At 35.4% G+C, this 17,013-nt stretch overlaps 1 protein-coding gene across 1 annotated transcript; it reads left to right on the plus strand.

Annotated features, from left to right (window-relative positions):
- The first annotated feature begins 54 nt into the window (after positions 1–54).
- LOC100788127 (putative multidrug resistance protein) lies at positions 55–7,222 on the plus strand. The gene is made up of 7 exons (XM_003540961.5): positions 55–615; positions 1,404–1,458; positions 1,603–1,790; positions 2,062–2,519; positions 2,614–3,154; positions 3,785–5,736; positions 6,589–7,222. The coding sequence occupies exons 1-7, from the start codon at positions 436–438 to the stop codon at positions 6,959–6,961; spliced, it is 3,747 nt and encodes a 1,248-aa protein (XP_003541009.3). The 5' UTR covers positions 55–435; the 3' UTR covers positions 6,962–7,222.
- Positions 7,223–17,013: the final 9,791 nt, after the last annotated feature.

A 17,013-nucleotide genomic window follows, 5' to 3' on the forward strand; every position in this document is an offset into this window, starting at 1 on the left:
ACAATACTTGACTAGGTCCAATTGGTAACACATCATATCCACGATTGTAACGGGAATGATTCTTTGCAAGTATCTAAAACTGCAAGAAGACACGTTAACAGTGACCCTGATAGAATGATTTGCTGGGGTAATTAACTAGGTGGAGCCACAACAACTAACAAACATCGCATATCAAGTTACACAAACAATGTTTTTCAAGTTTGAATAATGTATTAGCCCGGCCAATTCCACTCTTTCATGTTGTATCGATTCCGGCTTTGGTTGTAAAAAGACAATAGCAAGAGTCATTTTTGGCTGCTGATTATGCATAGCTAAGAGAATATAACGAGTATATATTAGTCTTTCTATATGTTTTCACTGAGATTGGTGATAAACCTCACAGAATCTTGAAAAATAAATTAAGGGGTATCTCTCCATAGGGAGGGTCAAGGGGAAATGGGGAACAATAGTATGTTTCGTTATGCAGATGGAGTGGACAAGTTGTTGATGCTCTTTGGGACCTTGGGATGCCTTGGAGATGGACTACAAACCCCTCTCATGATGTACATTCTTAGTGATGTAATCAACGCCTATGGCGACAAGAATAGTCATTTGACAAAGCATGATGTGAACAAGGTGAGCTTGCTCAATAAAATCTTGAGTCTTCTGCTACAGACTACACATACAATTCGTGTGGCATAAAGACATCATCATGTTCACTGTTTAGTACACAATTTTGCATGAAACTGCTTTTGCTAACATTTGACAGTTATTTGATTTGGGTGTGTGCTTGTGTTAGCAATTGCAAAATTGTTTTTTTTTTATAGTTAAAATTGATTTTGAAATGAAGTTTTTTTTAGTGATAATTTTGAAATGAAGTGATTTATCAACATGTTTGGTCTGGTGGTGCATTTAGTAAAATCGATTCAGTTTTCCATGTTAACAACGAAGTAACTCTTTGCCACTTTAATCTTTTCACGTTTTTAATACGTGTTGTGTGGTTTTAATGCTGAACCAAACACATGCTATGTTTGAATGTTTTTACCATGGAAGCAAGTTTGCTGTAAAACTTGGCGTAAAGTTTTCAATCTAAAGTAAAAGCTACTTTTTATCACTTCTAGGCAAACCAAGGTTTGAAGATAAAATCAATTTTACCTAACAATGACCAAACATTTGTATTCTTACTAAAATCACATTTGTCAAGTGGTAAAATCAATTTTCATACTTCCCATCGTTAAACCAAACACATACTAAGTAGTCATGAAACTTTATTTAAAGACACTGATAGTGCAAGTCGAGCATGCACATACAAACTGATTTGTGCATCCAAGGAAGGAGGCCACTTAAGCAAGGTCTTTCCACAATTTGATTTTTGAGACATGATTACTCAACAGTTTTTGAAATTGCCACTTGCCTTTTTTCAGTATGCGTTGAAGCTTTTTTGTGCTGCACTTGGAGTTGGACTTTCAGCTTTTATTGGTAAGCTGCACAGTTGGTAGCTTAGTTACTTTCCTTGCAGAATTCACATCAACTTTGAAGTTATGTAAATAGCATGTCTAGCATTAGAGAAAGTAAATCTAACTACTTTTCATGCTTTATACCTATTGATGTTGGCTACTACAGAAGGAATATGTTGGACAAGAACTGCTGAGAGACAGGCTTCCAGAATGAGAATGGAATACCTAAAATCAGTCCTAAGACAAGAAGTTGGCTTCTTTGACACTCAGATTGCTGGTTCTTCAACAACCTACCAAGTTGTCTCACTCATTTCATCAGATGCAAATACAATCCAAGTTGTCTTGTGTGAGAAGGTTTTTCTACAGTTATACCTTTCCCTTAATTAAAATTTCTTGGAATGAAATTATAGTCATAGATATTTCCATTGAGTAGGCTCTAAGGGCACTTGTTAGCATTCTCCATAAGTAATTGCTCTCAAGGAAACCAATGAATCTGATCTTCACTTGAATTTGTAATCTAATTAATTTGGTAGCATTTTTAATAGATAAGTTTCAAAATCTGATAAAATAGAACTCTTTATCTCTTTGCTTTATTAATTTATACGTTTTTTTTTTCTGAGTGTAGATACCTGACTGCCTAGCTTATATGTCAACATTCCTATTCTGCCACATCTTTGCATTTGTACTTTCATGGAGACTTACACTGGCAGCCATACCACTGTCTGTCATGTTCATTGTTCCGGCACTTGTATTTGGGAAGATCATGTTGGATCTTGTAATGAAAATGATCGAGTCTTATGGGGTTGCTGGTGGGATAGCAGAACAGGCAATATCTTCAATAAGAACTGTTTATTCATATGTTGGGGAGAATCAAACACTAAACAGATTTAGCAGTGCACTTCAAAAAACTATGGAATTTGGAATAAAGCAAGGTTTTGCGAAGGGGTTGATGTTGGGAAGCATGGGAGTTATTTATATAAGTTGGGGTTTTCAGGCTTGGGTTGGAACTTTTCTGATCACTAATAAAGGAGAACAAGGTGGCCATGTATTTGTAGCTGGCTTCAATGTCCTCATGGGAGGCTTGTAAGTGATTTTCTCATCTCTCATATTCTAGTTTTATATCATATATTAATATGACATGTTCATAATAATATATGTTTAACTTAATAAATTTCAGGAGCATTTTAAGTGCCCTTCCAAATTTAACTGCCATCACAGAGGCAACTGCTGCTGTTACTCGTCTTTTTGAAATGATTGATCGCGTGCCAAGTATAGATTCTGAAGATAAGAAAGGAAAGGCCTTATCATATGTGAGGGGAGAAATTGAATTTCAAGACATCTATTTCTGTTACCCATCTAGGCCAGACACACCAGTCTTGCAGGGATTCAATCTCACTGTCCCAGCAGGCAAGAGTGTAGGCCTTGTGGGAGGTAGTGGTTCTGGTAAATCTACCATCATAGCACTTCTTGAAAGGTTTTATGACCCTGTTGAGGGATTAATACTCTTGGATGGTCACAAGACTAATAGGCTTCAGCTCAAGTGGTTGAGATCTCAACTTGGCCTAGTAAATCAAGAGCCTGTTCTCTTTGCCACTTCCATAAAAGAGAATATTTTGTTTGGAAAAGAGGGAGCCTCAATGGAAAGTGTGATTAGTGCAGCTAAAGCAGCTAATGCACATGATTTCATTGTCAAGTTACCAGATGGATATGAAACTCAAGTAAGTTGATCTCAACTTGTTAGCTCAGAAAAAGTGTGGAAACAGATTAACACTATATATGGAAGAGAAAATAAGGAAACAGAACAAAATCTCTATAAATTTGTTTAAGTTCGAGTTAAAATTTTCAGTTAGTTTAAGTATGCTTCTTTGAAATTTAATCATCCTATTTAAAGGTTTCCAACTAATACTTTTTCACCTGAGCTCATCAAAATGGTTTGATCTTGAATATTGTATTAAACAAGACTATATACCATTTTTCATTTTGATCTTTACATAAGAAAACTCTACAATTTGGTCCTTACATGAAAAATGTTTACGAGTTGATTCTTACTTTTTACCAAAGTTATTAGAGTGTCAGACTTTGCAGAGTTGACTAAAATTTAATCCCATGTATCCCCATGTTATCTTAGTGGAAAACTGAGCAAAATCATGCACCATCATACCTTCAATAAACGACAAGTACTATTATACAAGCATTTTTTTCATGTAAGGACCAAAATATAATTTTTTTTTCATGTGCTAAAATAAAAAACAATGTGAGATGTAGAGAACAAACTTTTAATCAATTTTTTGTTATGTAATCTGCTTTGATTAAAGCTTTGTTATTGCAAACCACAATGGATTTCCTAGGTAGGGCAGTTTGGATTTCAACTGTCTGGTGGGCAGAAGCAGCGCATTGCCATAGCAAGAGCCTTACTAAGGGATCCAAAGGTCCTCTTGCTTGATGAAGCTACCAGTGCACTAGATGCTCAATCTGAAAGAGTGGTACAGGCAGCAATTGATCAAGCTTCAAAAGGAAGGACAACAATCATCATTGCTCACCGCTTGTCTACAATTCGAACAGCTAACTTGATTGCAGTCCTTCAATCAGGGAGAGTCATTGAATTAGGTACACATAATGAGCTCATGGAATTGACTGATGGTGAGTATGCTCACATGGTAGAGTTGCAGCAAATAACAACTCAGAATGATGAATCCAAACCTTCCAATCTTCTAACAGAGGGAAAGAGCTCCCACAGAATGAGCGTTCCACAAAGTCCAACTGTAAGTTTCAGATCAAGCACTGTAGGCACTCCCATGTTGTATCCCTTCAGTCAGGGATTTTCCATGGGAACACCCTACTCCTATTCTATCCAATATGACCCTGATGATGATAGTTTTGAAGATAACTTGAAAAGAACAAATCATCCAGCTCCTTCGCAGTGGCGTTTGCTGAAAATGAATACCCCTGAGTGGGGAAGAGCAATGCTAGGAATCTTAGGAGCAATAGGGTCAGGAGCAGTACAACCTGTAAATGCATACTGTGTAGGAACACTTATATCAGTTTATTTTGAAACTGATAGCTCTGAGATGAAGTCTAAAGCTAAAGTGCTGGCCCTTGTTTTCTTAGGAATTGGTGTTTTCAACTTCTTCACTAGTATTCTCCAACACTATAACTTTGCAGTCATGGGAGAAAGGTTGACCAAAAGAATAAGAGAGAAGATACTAGAGAAGCTGATGACTTTTGAAATAGGGTGGTTTGATCATGAAGATAACACAAGTGCATCCATTTGTGCAAGATTGTCCTCAGAAGCCAACTTGGTTCGTTCCCTTGTTGGTGATCGAATGTCTTTGTTGGCCCAAGCAATTTTCGGGTCTATCTTTGCCTACACTCTAGGACTTGTGCTCACATGGAGGCTTTCCCTTGTGATGATTGCAGTGCAGCCATTAGTCATTGGAAGCTTTTACTCGAGAAGTGTCTTGATGAAGAGTATGGCCGAGAAAGCTCGTAAAGCACAAAGGGAGGGAAGCCAACTTGCAAGTGAAGCTGTTATAAACCACAGAACCATAACTGCCTTCAGCTCTCAGAAAAGAATGTTGGCACTTTTCAAATCCACAATGGTGGGGCCTAAAGAGGATAGTATTAGGCAGTCATGGATTTCAGGCTTTGGTCTATTCAGCTCCCAGTTTTTTAACACTTCATCAACAGCATTGGCTTACTGGTATGGTGGGAGGCTTTTGATAGATGGGAAAATAGAACCAAAGCACCTCTTCCAAGCCTTTTTAATATTACTCTTCACTGCATACATTATTGCAGATGCTGGAAGCATGACTTCTGACTTGTCCAAAGGAAGAAGTGCAGTTGGATCAGTTTTTGCAATCCTAGACAGGAAAACTGAGATTGATCCTGAGACCTCATGGGGAGGTGAGAAGAAGAGGAAATTAAGGGGTAGAGTTGAGCTTAAGAATGTATTCTTTGCATATCCATCTAGACCTGATCAAATGATTTTCAAGGGTCTGAATCTTAAAGTTGAACCTGGGAGAACTGTGGCTCTAGTGGGGCACAGTGGTTGTGGTAAATCAACTGTTATTGGTCTTATTGAAAGGTTTTATGATCCTGCAAAGGGAACGGTATGCATAGATGAACAAGACATCAAGTCCTATAATTTGAGAATGCTGAGGTCACAAATTGCATTAGTGAGTCAGGAGCCAACCCTTTTTGCTGGCACCATTCGAGAAAATATTGCCTATGGAAAAGAAAACACTACTGAATCTGAGATAAGAAGGGCTGCATCTCTGGCTAATGCTCATGAATTCATTAGGTACGACAGAACTCTAATGGAATTTTTTGTAAAAAAAAAGTTTTCACAATCACTTTTTTTAATCATTCTTTGTTCCGATGCCAAAAACTCTTTCATTTGCCTAAACTCAACATTAGGGAAGAAAACAAGAATTACAATCAATACTAACCATAAGCCCAGCTTAATTGACATGCACAGGCTGCTAGAGTGAACAACTAACTAAATACAAAGTAGAATTTGACACTGCTTTTTTTAACTAATCTTCTCCTTGAAAGTAAAAACTCCTCCAATTAGCCTCTACAGAAGCTTTATTTATAGTGCATTTGAGTAAACACCTCCAATAAGCACTTATTGAAAACGTGCTTTTCATGTGAGCACTCATGTATAAGTTGTTTGGATAATGGAGAAAGAAATAGGATTAATAGGAGTAAACAACTCTAAAAGAGTTACCCTTGGAGTAAGTAAGTTTATGGAAATAAGCTGTTTTCATATAAGTAAGTCATAAGCTGTTTTCATAAGTTATTCTAGAGAGCTTCTGAAAATATGCTTAATATCATAAACTCTCCCAAATACTTACACAGGTGGTTACCTTAAAAGATAAGTCCCACCAAGCTGAAAATAAGCTCTTCCAATTGGCTTTTAAATGTTGCTTCTGTTTTTAAAGATTATCTGACATTGTGTTTAGCCAGCTTATCCCTTTAGGCTTTAATTAAAGGAAAAGACAAACCCAAAACAAAATTAGTTCAAACATTATGTAAACACTAGTTTTGTGTTAGCAAAAGATTTTCCCAAGTTATAAACTAGCTGCACCTTGAAACCATCTTCCTCTTGGAACTAACACTTTTTCCTTTTGTGTGGTGTTTGTCATGGCAGTGGAATGAATGATGGGTATGAGACATACTGTGGGGAAAGAGGAGTTCAGCTATCAGGAGGTCAGAAACAAAGAATAGCCTTAGCAAGGGCCATACTGAAGAATCCTGCAATCCTGCTTCTGGATGAGGCTACTAGTGCACTTGATAGTGTGTCAGAAATCTTGGTCCAAGAAGCACTAGAGAAGATAATGGTTGGAAGAACATGCATTGTAGTGGCTCACAGGCTCTCTACAATACAGAAATCCAACTACATTGCTGTGATTAAGAATGGGAAGGTTGTAGAACAAGGTTCACATAACGAATTAATTTCGCTTGGACGTGAGGGTGCATACTATTCTCTTGTTAAACTTCAAAGTGGTAGCTCCCCTAGGTAAACTTAGTTAGTAGTTGTAATATATGGTCGACCTTTTTTTTTTTGGTTTTTTTTTTCTCTTTTTCTCTTTTGCCTTTTTGAGACAATAACGTACATGTTACCGTAGAATGGGGGTTGCCCCTTATGAAATTTAAGTGTATTCCATGTTTGCATGCTTGAACACGATGTGAAAAGAAAATTTAGAACTGGTTTTCTTTTTGGAGAAAAAAAAATCAATGATCTAATCACAACCTAGTAAACTTTTGCTTTCCTTTTGCCCCAAGTTTGCAGTGTTTCCAAAGTAGTGCTAGATATTTCGTATTATATTATATTATCATATAAATTTATTTTACCATAGTAAAGAGATTTATATATAAATGAATTCAGGAAAAAAAATGTTTGGAACGCCACTTAAACTCAAACAAACCATGTATTACAATCTATCTATTTATATATCAAAACTAAGAGGCAGACTGTGATAATGCACTAAAAGAAAAAACATAAATTAGCATTTTCACTGTTTTTTGGGTTTTCTCTCCCTCGCAACCTCTGGTTTTCTCTCCTTCACAGACCCTTAAAGATCAATGAAGCTCTTGATACCATGCTAAGAATCGTATATGAAACAGGGTGTGAACAGAAAATAGCTAAACAGACAAATCAATAAGACTGACCAGGTGAAGCAATAAGAACGTAAGATGATGCGTAAAATAAAAGGTTGTAATTAGAAAACAACAACCTCACAAATACGAAAGGTAGTAAAAACTCATCTGATATATGTCAGTTATATGCTCAGTTTTGCACACAAATGAAGTGTTACAACAAGTATTTAAATAGAAAAACTACAAAGCCCCTCGTTGAGCAAACCAAAAAGCACTCACACTTAAGCTAAAAAGTAAGTATCATTAGCCTATAGCAGCAACTAACTTTTTCAGAACATAAGCAGCAGTCAACCAAACTTGCATCTTAAGAGTATTTCACCTTATGATATTGTTATTACTTAGTCGTTCTTCGTGTTATTGTTTTGTTGAAAAATATTCAAAGTTCAAACACCAAAAAAATTACATATGTTCTTACATCGTCAAGTTGAATTATTTGTTGATTGAAGAGGTGTTGAAAAATAAAATAGAGTGTGTCACTTCTAAAATCATGAACCAAATGTATCATCTTCTACTTGTTTGATTTTGTTGATCTAACGCATCCTACATTAGGACTTGTTAACTTTTTCTAAATAAAAAAAATGAGAGTTTGGAATTCTGCATAATTTATAATTAACCAATAATAAAAAATTCCGGACATCTAAAAGCACGCATAACCGTGTAAACCTCCAGAATTTCGCAAAATTGATCTCTTAGACTTAATATACTCTGGTTTAGGTGACTCGGTCTCAAAATCTACGTACAATGCCTAGAGGAGGTACAGAATTTTATATGACTTTTATAGATTATTATTCAAGATTCTCATGTATATTTACTAAGAACAAGAGATGAAGCAAAGGATAAATCTTGAAATTATAAACTGAAGTAGAGCACAAATCAAACAACACAATTAAAAGACTTGGAACAAATCAAACCTTAGTGATCTTTTAGTTTCTTTTGTGAATAATATGGAATAAGTCATGGGTTAACACCTCATTACTAGTTAAAAGGAAAAATTATATCATCAATGTAAATAATGAATGCTAGGCAAACTGCTGATCTCCTTCAAATTGATGGAGGGAAGCAGTACTTTCTTATTTTCATATATAAAATATAATTATATATAAGATAACTAATAAAACTCCTTTAGAACTTTGGGAGAAATGATTTCCGAATTTAAAAAATATTAAAGTGCCGGCTCTCTAATTTTGCTCAAGTTTTATTATCTAAATCTAAGAAAAGAAAACTGGCTCTAAAACTTGTGATTGCTGGTTTATTGGCTTTGTTGAAAATAGTTTTTAGCTAGTATTGAAAAGTGATGTTACAGAAATTAATACTATTACTAGATCAAAAAATACGTTGAATTATATGTAAATGTGTTTCCACTAAAAATCTTCAATAGAAAAAATCAATGAGTGAACCTTTTGTAACATCCCATTTTTCATAAACTAATTTAAAAAGAATTTTTATTTATAAATAATTAAAGTTTTAAAAAAATAAATGATCATGTTTTTTTAAAGAAATAAATAATGAAAAATAATGGTTTGAAGAAAAAAAAATATTTGATTTATTCATTTGATAGGGAATAAAATAGAGTTTCTTTTTATAAAATATTAAAAATAAATAAATAGAGTAATAATAAGTTGTGTGTACCCTAGGTATAAATAGCAATGTTACGTCAGTTTTAGACCACCGATACCTTTTCTTTCCCTCATTTTCGTTTTCCTTCTTCTCCTCTTCAAAACCCTTTCTTTTTCTCGCATCCCACAAAACCTGTCTCAGAAAAACAATGATCTCAGACTCATTCACCATTGGATGATCGTAAAATTTGAGTACCACATTCGCAACCCAATTTCGAGCATTCTCACCGTTGGGAATTGCAAAATCATTCCTGAGCTTAGAGGAAAACCATTCGCATTGTAGCCTTTTATTTTCCCGCAGAAACCCAAAACTGTCTTGGTAAAACTACGATCTCGGTTTCTTTAACCGTTGGATTTTCATGAAATTTGGATATATTTTTCGAAATTCAATTTTTCACACTTTTACCGTTGGGATTTGTGAGATAATATTCATGGAGGGAGAAAAAGAAATCACATGAAGGCAGTACAAGTTGAGGTTTCAATCTTTTCTCCGTCTCTCTGACGTTTGGGAATTCTATCGGAGCAGTCGGAGGAATAACTGAAAGAATCTCAGGGAACTGCTAGAGATGCTGCTGCTATCGCTGGCTGAAGACACGTAAGTCCACTCAGAGGTAATCGATGAATTATTCACAATTGGGGGTTAGTGAGAACATGCATATGGACCCTTAGAGAACTAAATTTGGGTTTATTTTGGGATGTTTATTGAATTATAATTTTTCTTTATGATTATGAATGCAATATTATTATGTTCTATGTACCAATTGATGTCCTGATGAGAATTGATTGATAAACTTGAGTGCTCTTGATGTCCTTGTGTTTAACCCATGATTTTGATTGATTGATTTTGATACAATTGTGAGAAACTATTTTAGAGGTTTTACATCCCATGTTGTGATAAAATCTTTTGTATAAATTGTTATGTTGAGGTTATGAAATGATGATTCAAACTGTGAGTATGTGATAAATTGAACATGTGACGGATGATGAAATACATGTGTATTGAGATGAGATGTGTGTATTAAGTTATGAACTATGAACTATGCAATCACACAATTGTAAGACCCTTTAAGGGCGACGAGTATTGTGATGGGATCCACTATGGGAACCCAACGAGTTAAAATGATTTTGAAAACAATTGAGTAAATGTGTGTATTGCATAGTTCATAGATAAAGTGTATATGATTCATGAGGTGTGATAACATTTTAAACTGAGATTATACCATTGTGATTGGGATTAAGTGTATGTGATAAATTGAGTATGTATATGATTGAGATATATATGTGCATTGAAGTGTTGTGTGCATTGAGTTGTGAACTATGAATTGTACAATCACACGATCATAAGTCCCTTCAAGGGCGACGAGTTAATGCTAAGTCCCTTTTAGGGCGACGAGTTGATGCTAAGTCCCTTTTAGGGCGACGAGTTGATGTTAAGTCTCTTTAAGGGCGATGAGTTAATGATAAGACCCTTAAAGGGCGACGAGTTAAAATTATTTTGGGAACAATTGAGGAGTCGTGTGTTTTGTATAGTTCATAGATAGAGTCTGTGTGCTAAAATGTTTTCTGTGTTGGACCTGAATCAGGAGGGAGAGGCCCTGACGGACTCTTCGAAGTGTAGGCCTTGGGGGTCACACGGTTTGAGTGTTCCTTTAAGCCTATGTTGATCCCATATGGTTGGAGCATTCTCGCAAAACACTGTGACCCTGACTGGTCTCCCTATGATATTACCTAGTGAGAGTGACTTGACTTGCTAGTGTGTGGTTTGTCTTCTCATGTACTCCTAGGCGCCCGACGAGGTTTTTCATTGACATGGTACCACATTGCATATAGGCTTGAGTCTTAGCATAACTGTTGCATACACTTGCTAATTGTTTATTATGAAATTGATGTGTTATTATGTCTTGATCGGAGTGTGTGATTCTTGTGTATTGTGATTGATGATTGAAAAGTGAATTTTGAATGACAAAGTGATGAAATAATGTGAGATATGCTAAGTAAATTGTATTTGACTACTATATGTTGTCTTGTTTCTCTCTAGTAGTTAGGAATGTGATAACTCACTCCCGATTTGTTGTTTGTGTTTGGATCCTGTGATGATCTTGAACTTTGTGTTCGGGGGAGCAGATGAATAGGTGTATGACTATGAAGAACCTCATGCTAGAGGACACAGGAACATAACGCTCTGATAGGATGTGACATTAGGATATAGGTTCTATATTAATTGTATGAAGCTAAGACGACCTTGTTTGAGCCAAGATGACTTTATTATTTATTTGGACAAGTTTGGATATGATGTAGAAGAAAGTGAATGTGAGTCTTTTATCCCTTTGAAAGGCTTGTATTTAAAAATGTTTTAAAAAATACTTTTAATTAATATTTGAATTTTTATTCTTTTATTAGTATATATGTGAGGGGTAGAGGGTGTCACATTTAGTGGTATCAGAGCAGGTCGAACCTTTCGGCCAGTGTGTTATGTGCTTATCATATTCTGGTGTGCACTCTGTGTGATTACTTATGACTAGTTTTGTTGAACATGCTTGAATTATTATTTGTATTTTCTCCTACATGATTAAATGACACTTAATAATAATGCTTGTATGTGTCTTGCATCCTTAATGTTTGTTATACCATAAATCCACTGTTGAGTCATGAGTTATGAGACTGGCCATCTCTATAATTTGCGAAGTGCGGTTAGACATTATGGCAAGCCATTGGGTGATTCAAGTAGTCCAGAAATATAGGATTTTTTAGCCCTTGTATTTTAGGGCACATAAACTAGTTTTTGTATTAGGGATAGATTTGTAATTTCACATGCATTAAGTGAATATTTGATGTGTGTGTTTAAAAATACCTTTAATTGAATTGGGAGAAGCCCAATCCATTTAAATTTTAGAGGGGGTGAGCATTTGCTGTCTACACCCCATTGTCACATCATATAGTCACACTTTGTGCATGTTTTCATGTTTTACATGCCTCATGACACCTAAGCACACTTAGTGGAGAATCTTGGACTTAAACTTGGATTAGTTGGCTAAACCATAACTAAAATTCACTAATCATAACTAGTCAAATTTTGGATCCAAAATTTGGCTCCACAAATTCAATTTCAAATCCAAGTGAAATTTGAATTGAAATTCAAATTTCTCTCCAATTTTGTATGACACTTAGGTTATAAATAAATGTCATGTGTGTGCATTTTTTCAACTTTGATCATTTGAAAATTAAACTTCAGATTTCAGAGCCCTTTTAGAGCACAAAATTTCATGCTCTTCTCTTCCTCTCCCTTCATTCATCTCTTTCTTCCTCCAAGCTCTTATCCATGACCTTCTATGGTGGTGAGCTTCTTCAAGACTCATCTTCTCCTTGAAGTGGCGTCTCCTCTCTCTCTTCCTTCTCTATTCCGCTGCCATTCATCTTCCAAGAAGCAAAGGAATTCATTGATGAAGAAGATCCTAGGCCTAGGTTCCAATGGAGCTTACATCATGTGGTACCAGAGCATTTTCATCTAGGTGATGTTCTTTTGCTTCCTCTATCTTTTTGTTCTGTGAATTCTCTTTAATTCCTTGTTCTTCATCTTATTCTCCATGTATATCCTCCATTGTCTTGTGGTTTGGTGCTGTTTAGAGTAGATTAAAAAAAAATAAACCGATTAAATCTTAGATCTACACTTGTTCTTGCATTTCTATGGTTCAAATTTTATAGATCTACTCTTGAATCATGTTTTTGTGTTGATTTTAGGTTCTATGATTTTTCATTCATAATATTATTGTGCTAAACCGTAGATCTAAATTTTCTTCCAAAATATTGATTAGAAAAAAAACACAAAAAATCTAAGTGTAAATCACTTAACCCATGTTGTCTTAGAATCATGTTTAGTCATAGTAATTGTCACATTATATTCTAAGTTTGTGTTGAATTTTTATTTTGTTTATTGAATTCTAGATACATTTGTTCATGTATTATTGTCATTCTTAGCCTATCTTTTGAATTTTGATTCTAATTCATGCATGTTATTTAGTTCATAACATGTTCTAAATCAATTCCTAGAAGTAGTCTTGTTGTTGAACTCTTTTTTTGTTTTCTAAGTTTCCTACATGATGCCTATGATGAAGTTGAGTTGTGGTGCTAAGTTGTGGCTAGATTTCTGAATCAAAATAAGTCTTAAGCTCTCTTGAATTATGTTATTCAAGATAATTGAGCATAAGCAAATACAAATTGTAACTATCCAAACCTTAAGCAAGATAAACACTACTCTTGATTTCTAGGTTGAAATCGCTGGTGCTGGCAGCTTGAACATACGAACTTGTATAAATTACTGGGAATTGGTCACTACGTTTTTTGAGCTGAAATTTTTACTGAATTTTCTAGACATCTGGACCAAAATTATAAAAAAAAACCAAGCAATTTGGATTAAAGGAAAAAATAATAAAAATCACACAATTTGGCTGAAAAATCAGTGTCCAGGAAAAAAAAGGTGAAAGGGAAGTGTGCTTGTTGTTTTGGCTCAAAATTTGTTCTATAATTGGTGCCTATTTTATACCAATCCTAGCTCTTAAATTTAAATTTAAAATTATTGTGAAAACAAGTGCCAAAACTAGAGGTTTCTTGAGTCTTTTTTTTTAGTTTTTCTACTCTACTCTAGAGCCATTCTAGGTTTCTCTTTGAGTCCTAGCTTGCTTTTGTGTGTTTTTCATTGCTTTAAGTGTTGAATAATCCTTGAAAATTTGTCTTGTTAAAAATCTATTGGTTTAGCTTTCATTTAAAAAAATTTTGGTCTTTGGTTATTGCTTGTCTTTTTGTTTCCTTGCTTGTGAGTTGCCATATAGGGAATTGGAATGGAGGATTGGTGCCATACCTTGAAGAATTTGAGTCAAGAAGCAAGGGGCCAACCACCTTAAGAGATATTGAACTAAGAAACAATCCAAATTGAGTGAAACACCAAAGAGAGAATAGCCACCACAATTGAGGACTTTTTTTTTTGTAATTTTGTAATTGGCAATTTTCTTTGCTTTCAAATTTTGTAACAAAAAGGCCTTTCATTGGAAGTAAGTTGGGAGCCTCCAATAGGTCATCCTACTTCCATTTGTGTGTAATAATTTTAGGCAATTTTCCCTTAGGATAGTGAGTGTTTTGTTGGGAACCTTAAATGAGGTCATCCAAACACTCTTAGGATTCGCCTAATTTGCATTTCTTGCACTTTAGTTTCTTGCTTACTTTCATAGCTTATTTCCTTTACCCTCCATTGTCAAACCGCCTAGATAACTTGCCTTTTTACCAATTAGTTTTCACCTTATCTTTCACACCTCTTTTATTGTTTATTTTGGCTAGTTTCAACCATAGTTTCTTTTACCTTTTTTTTTTCAAACCCCAAACATGAAAGAACCATAACTTAAGAACCAACATGAGTCTTCATTCTTCATCTAGTGTTAATGGTGAGGGTTATACTCCTAAGGACCCCTTGTATAAGATATTAGATGAGTTGAGATCCCTTAAGTTGTGGAAAGAAAAACAATAGAGAAAAGAAAAAGGAAAAAAAAGAGTGGAACAAATAAGTCAAGATGAAAGAGAGAAAATAAAAAAGGAAGAAAGAAGAAAAATAATGAAAGAAATGAAAAGAGGAAAACATGTCTCCTATAGTAGTCATAACTCTTGCAAAAGCCTAAGTGAAAAACTTCATGACTATTATGAAGGAAGGCATATGTCACATCTTAGACCTCACTCCCATAGGAGAGAAAATGAAAGAAAGCCTCAAGAGGCTAACATTAACCTCACATACTTCCATGGGAAGGACAATGTAGAGGCTTACTTAGATTGGGAAATAAGGGTAGAGCAAAAACTTAAATGAAAGTCTACTTTAAAATCTTATGGCTCTCATTCTTATCCAAAGAAAGACCAAGGTCTAGGCATCTTAGGGACATCACCTTCTAAGCCCAAAGATGATAAGGGGAAGACAATAGAAAAGCAACCACCTAAGGCTAGCATGTAAGAAAAGACTAGCTCTATAAATTTCTTTAAATGTCTTGGAAGAGGACACATTACTTCTCAATGCCCCACCAAGAAAACCATGATTATGAGGAGCCAAGACATTTATAGTAGCCAAGATGAGACTACTACTTCACCTTCCTCTAATGAAAGTGAAGAAGCAAAAGGGGAAGAATCTAGTGAAGATATCTATCTCAAGAAGAAGGACAACCTTTAATGGTTAAGGAGGAGTGTAAGGAGGTAAGTGTCTCCTCCAAGAGGTTACTAAGAAGGAAAGTCATTTTGAAATAAAGACAAATATTAAAGAAATTTCCCCTCTTAGACAACCTCTACATTTTCTCCTTTGTAAAAAGACACTTGTTAGCATTGCCACACCTCTTGGGCTTGAGTTTATTTCTCAAGCAAAGGAGTTGTTGGATGAGGGTTTGGTTCGCAAGAGCTTAAATCCTTGTGCTTTGTTGGTGCCCAAAATAGGTATTATTAGGCACCAAATCCCTAAAATAGGTTGTATGATGAATTTTTTGAGTGATGCAACCCTCTTTTGTAAAATCACTCGTGCACCCAACATCTTCACTCGTTCACTCTTTTGTAAAGGTCATTCTTGAGTGGCTCACTCCACCAAGTATAAAGAAAATTTGGGGCTTCCATGACTTAACAAACTTTTACAAAAGGTTTGTCCCATATTTTTCTATACTTGTAGCACCACTCATTGAGTTGGTGAGGAACCATGTTCCTTCATGGGAAGATGCCCAGAAAATGGGTTTTCAGACCTTACCTTACTTCAATATACCAAACACCACTAATATATATGTTTTTGTTCTTTTTACAGGTGTTGAGTAAAAAAACCCAGAGTTTCAAGAACCTCGGGATTTGAGGTCAAATCCTTTTCAAGGGGGAGAGAATGATGCAATCCTACCCCGCAAGGGCATTGAATAGAAGACTCCAAGTAGATTGGACCAGAGATGCAAGAGAAGACCCTAGGGTTCTCATGAGCCTTAGAGCAAATTTTAGGCCCATGGGCTAAGTATGAGTCCAATTATCTTTGTACATATTAGATTAAGGTTTCATTATTTTTAGGCCTTGTATTTAGGGCTCCATAATGTAGGTAGGGTACCCAAGAAATGTAAGATTTTTCAGCCCTTGTATTTTAGGGCACCTAGACTAGTTTTTGTATTAGAGGTAGTTTTGTAATTTCACATGCATTTAAGTGAATATTTGATGTGTGTGTTGGAAAATAAATTTAATTGAATTGGGAGAAGCCCAATCCAATTAAATTTTAGAGGGGGTGAGCATTTGTTTGCTACACCCCATTGCCACATCATATAGTCACACTTTGTGCATGTCTTTCATGTTTTACATGCCTCATGACACCTAAGCACACTTAGTGGAGAATCTTGGACTTGACCTTGGATTAGTGGGCTGAACCATAACTAAAATTCACTAATCACAACTAGTGAAATTTTGGCTCCACAAATTCAATTTCAATTCCAAGTGAAATTTGAATTGAAATTCAAATTTCCCTCCAATTTTGTGTGACACTTAGGCTATAAATAGAGGTCATGTGTGTGCATTTTTTTAACTTTGATCATTTGAAAATTAAACTTCAGATTTTAGAGCTCTTTTAGAGCAGAAAATTTCGTGCTCTTCTCTTCCTCTCCCTTCATTTATCTCCTTCTTCCTCCAAGCTCTTATCCATGGCCTCCTATGGTAGTGAGCTTCTTCTAGACTCATCTTCTCCTTGAAGTGGCCTCTCCTCTCTCTCTTCCTTCTCCATTCTGCTGCCATTCATCTTCCAAGAAGCAAAGGAATCCATTGAT

Source organism: Glycine max, chromosome 12, assembly GCF_000004515.6.
Source record: "Glycine max cultivar Williams 82 chromosome 12, Glycine_max_v4.0, whole genome shotgun sequence".
NCBI lineage: Eukaryota > Viridiplantae > Streptophyta > Magnoliopsida > Fabales > Fabaceae > Glycine > Glycine max.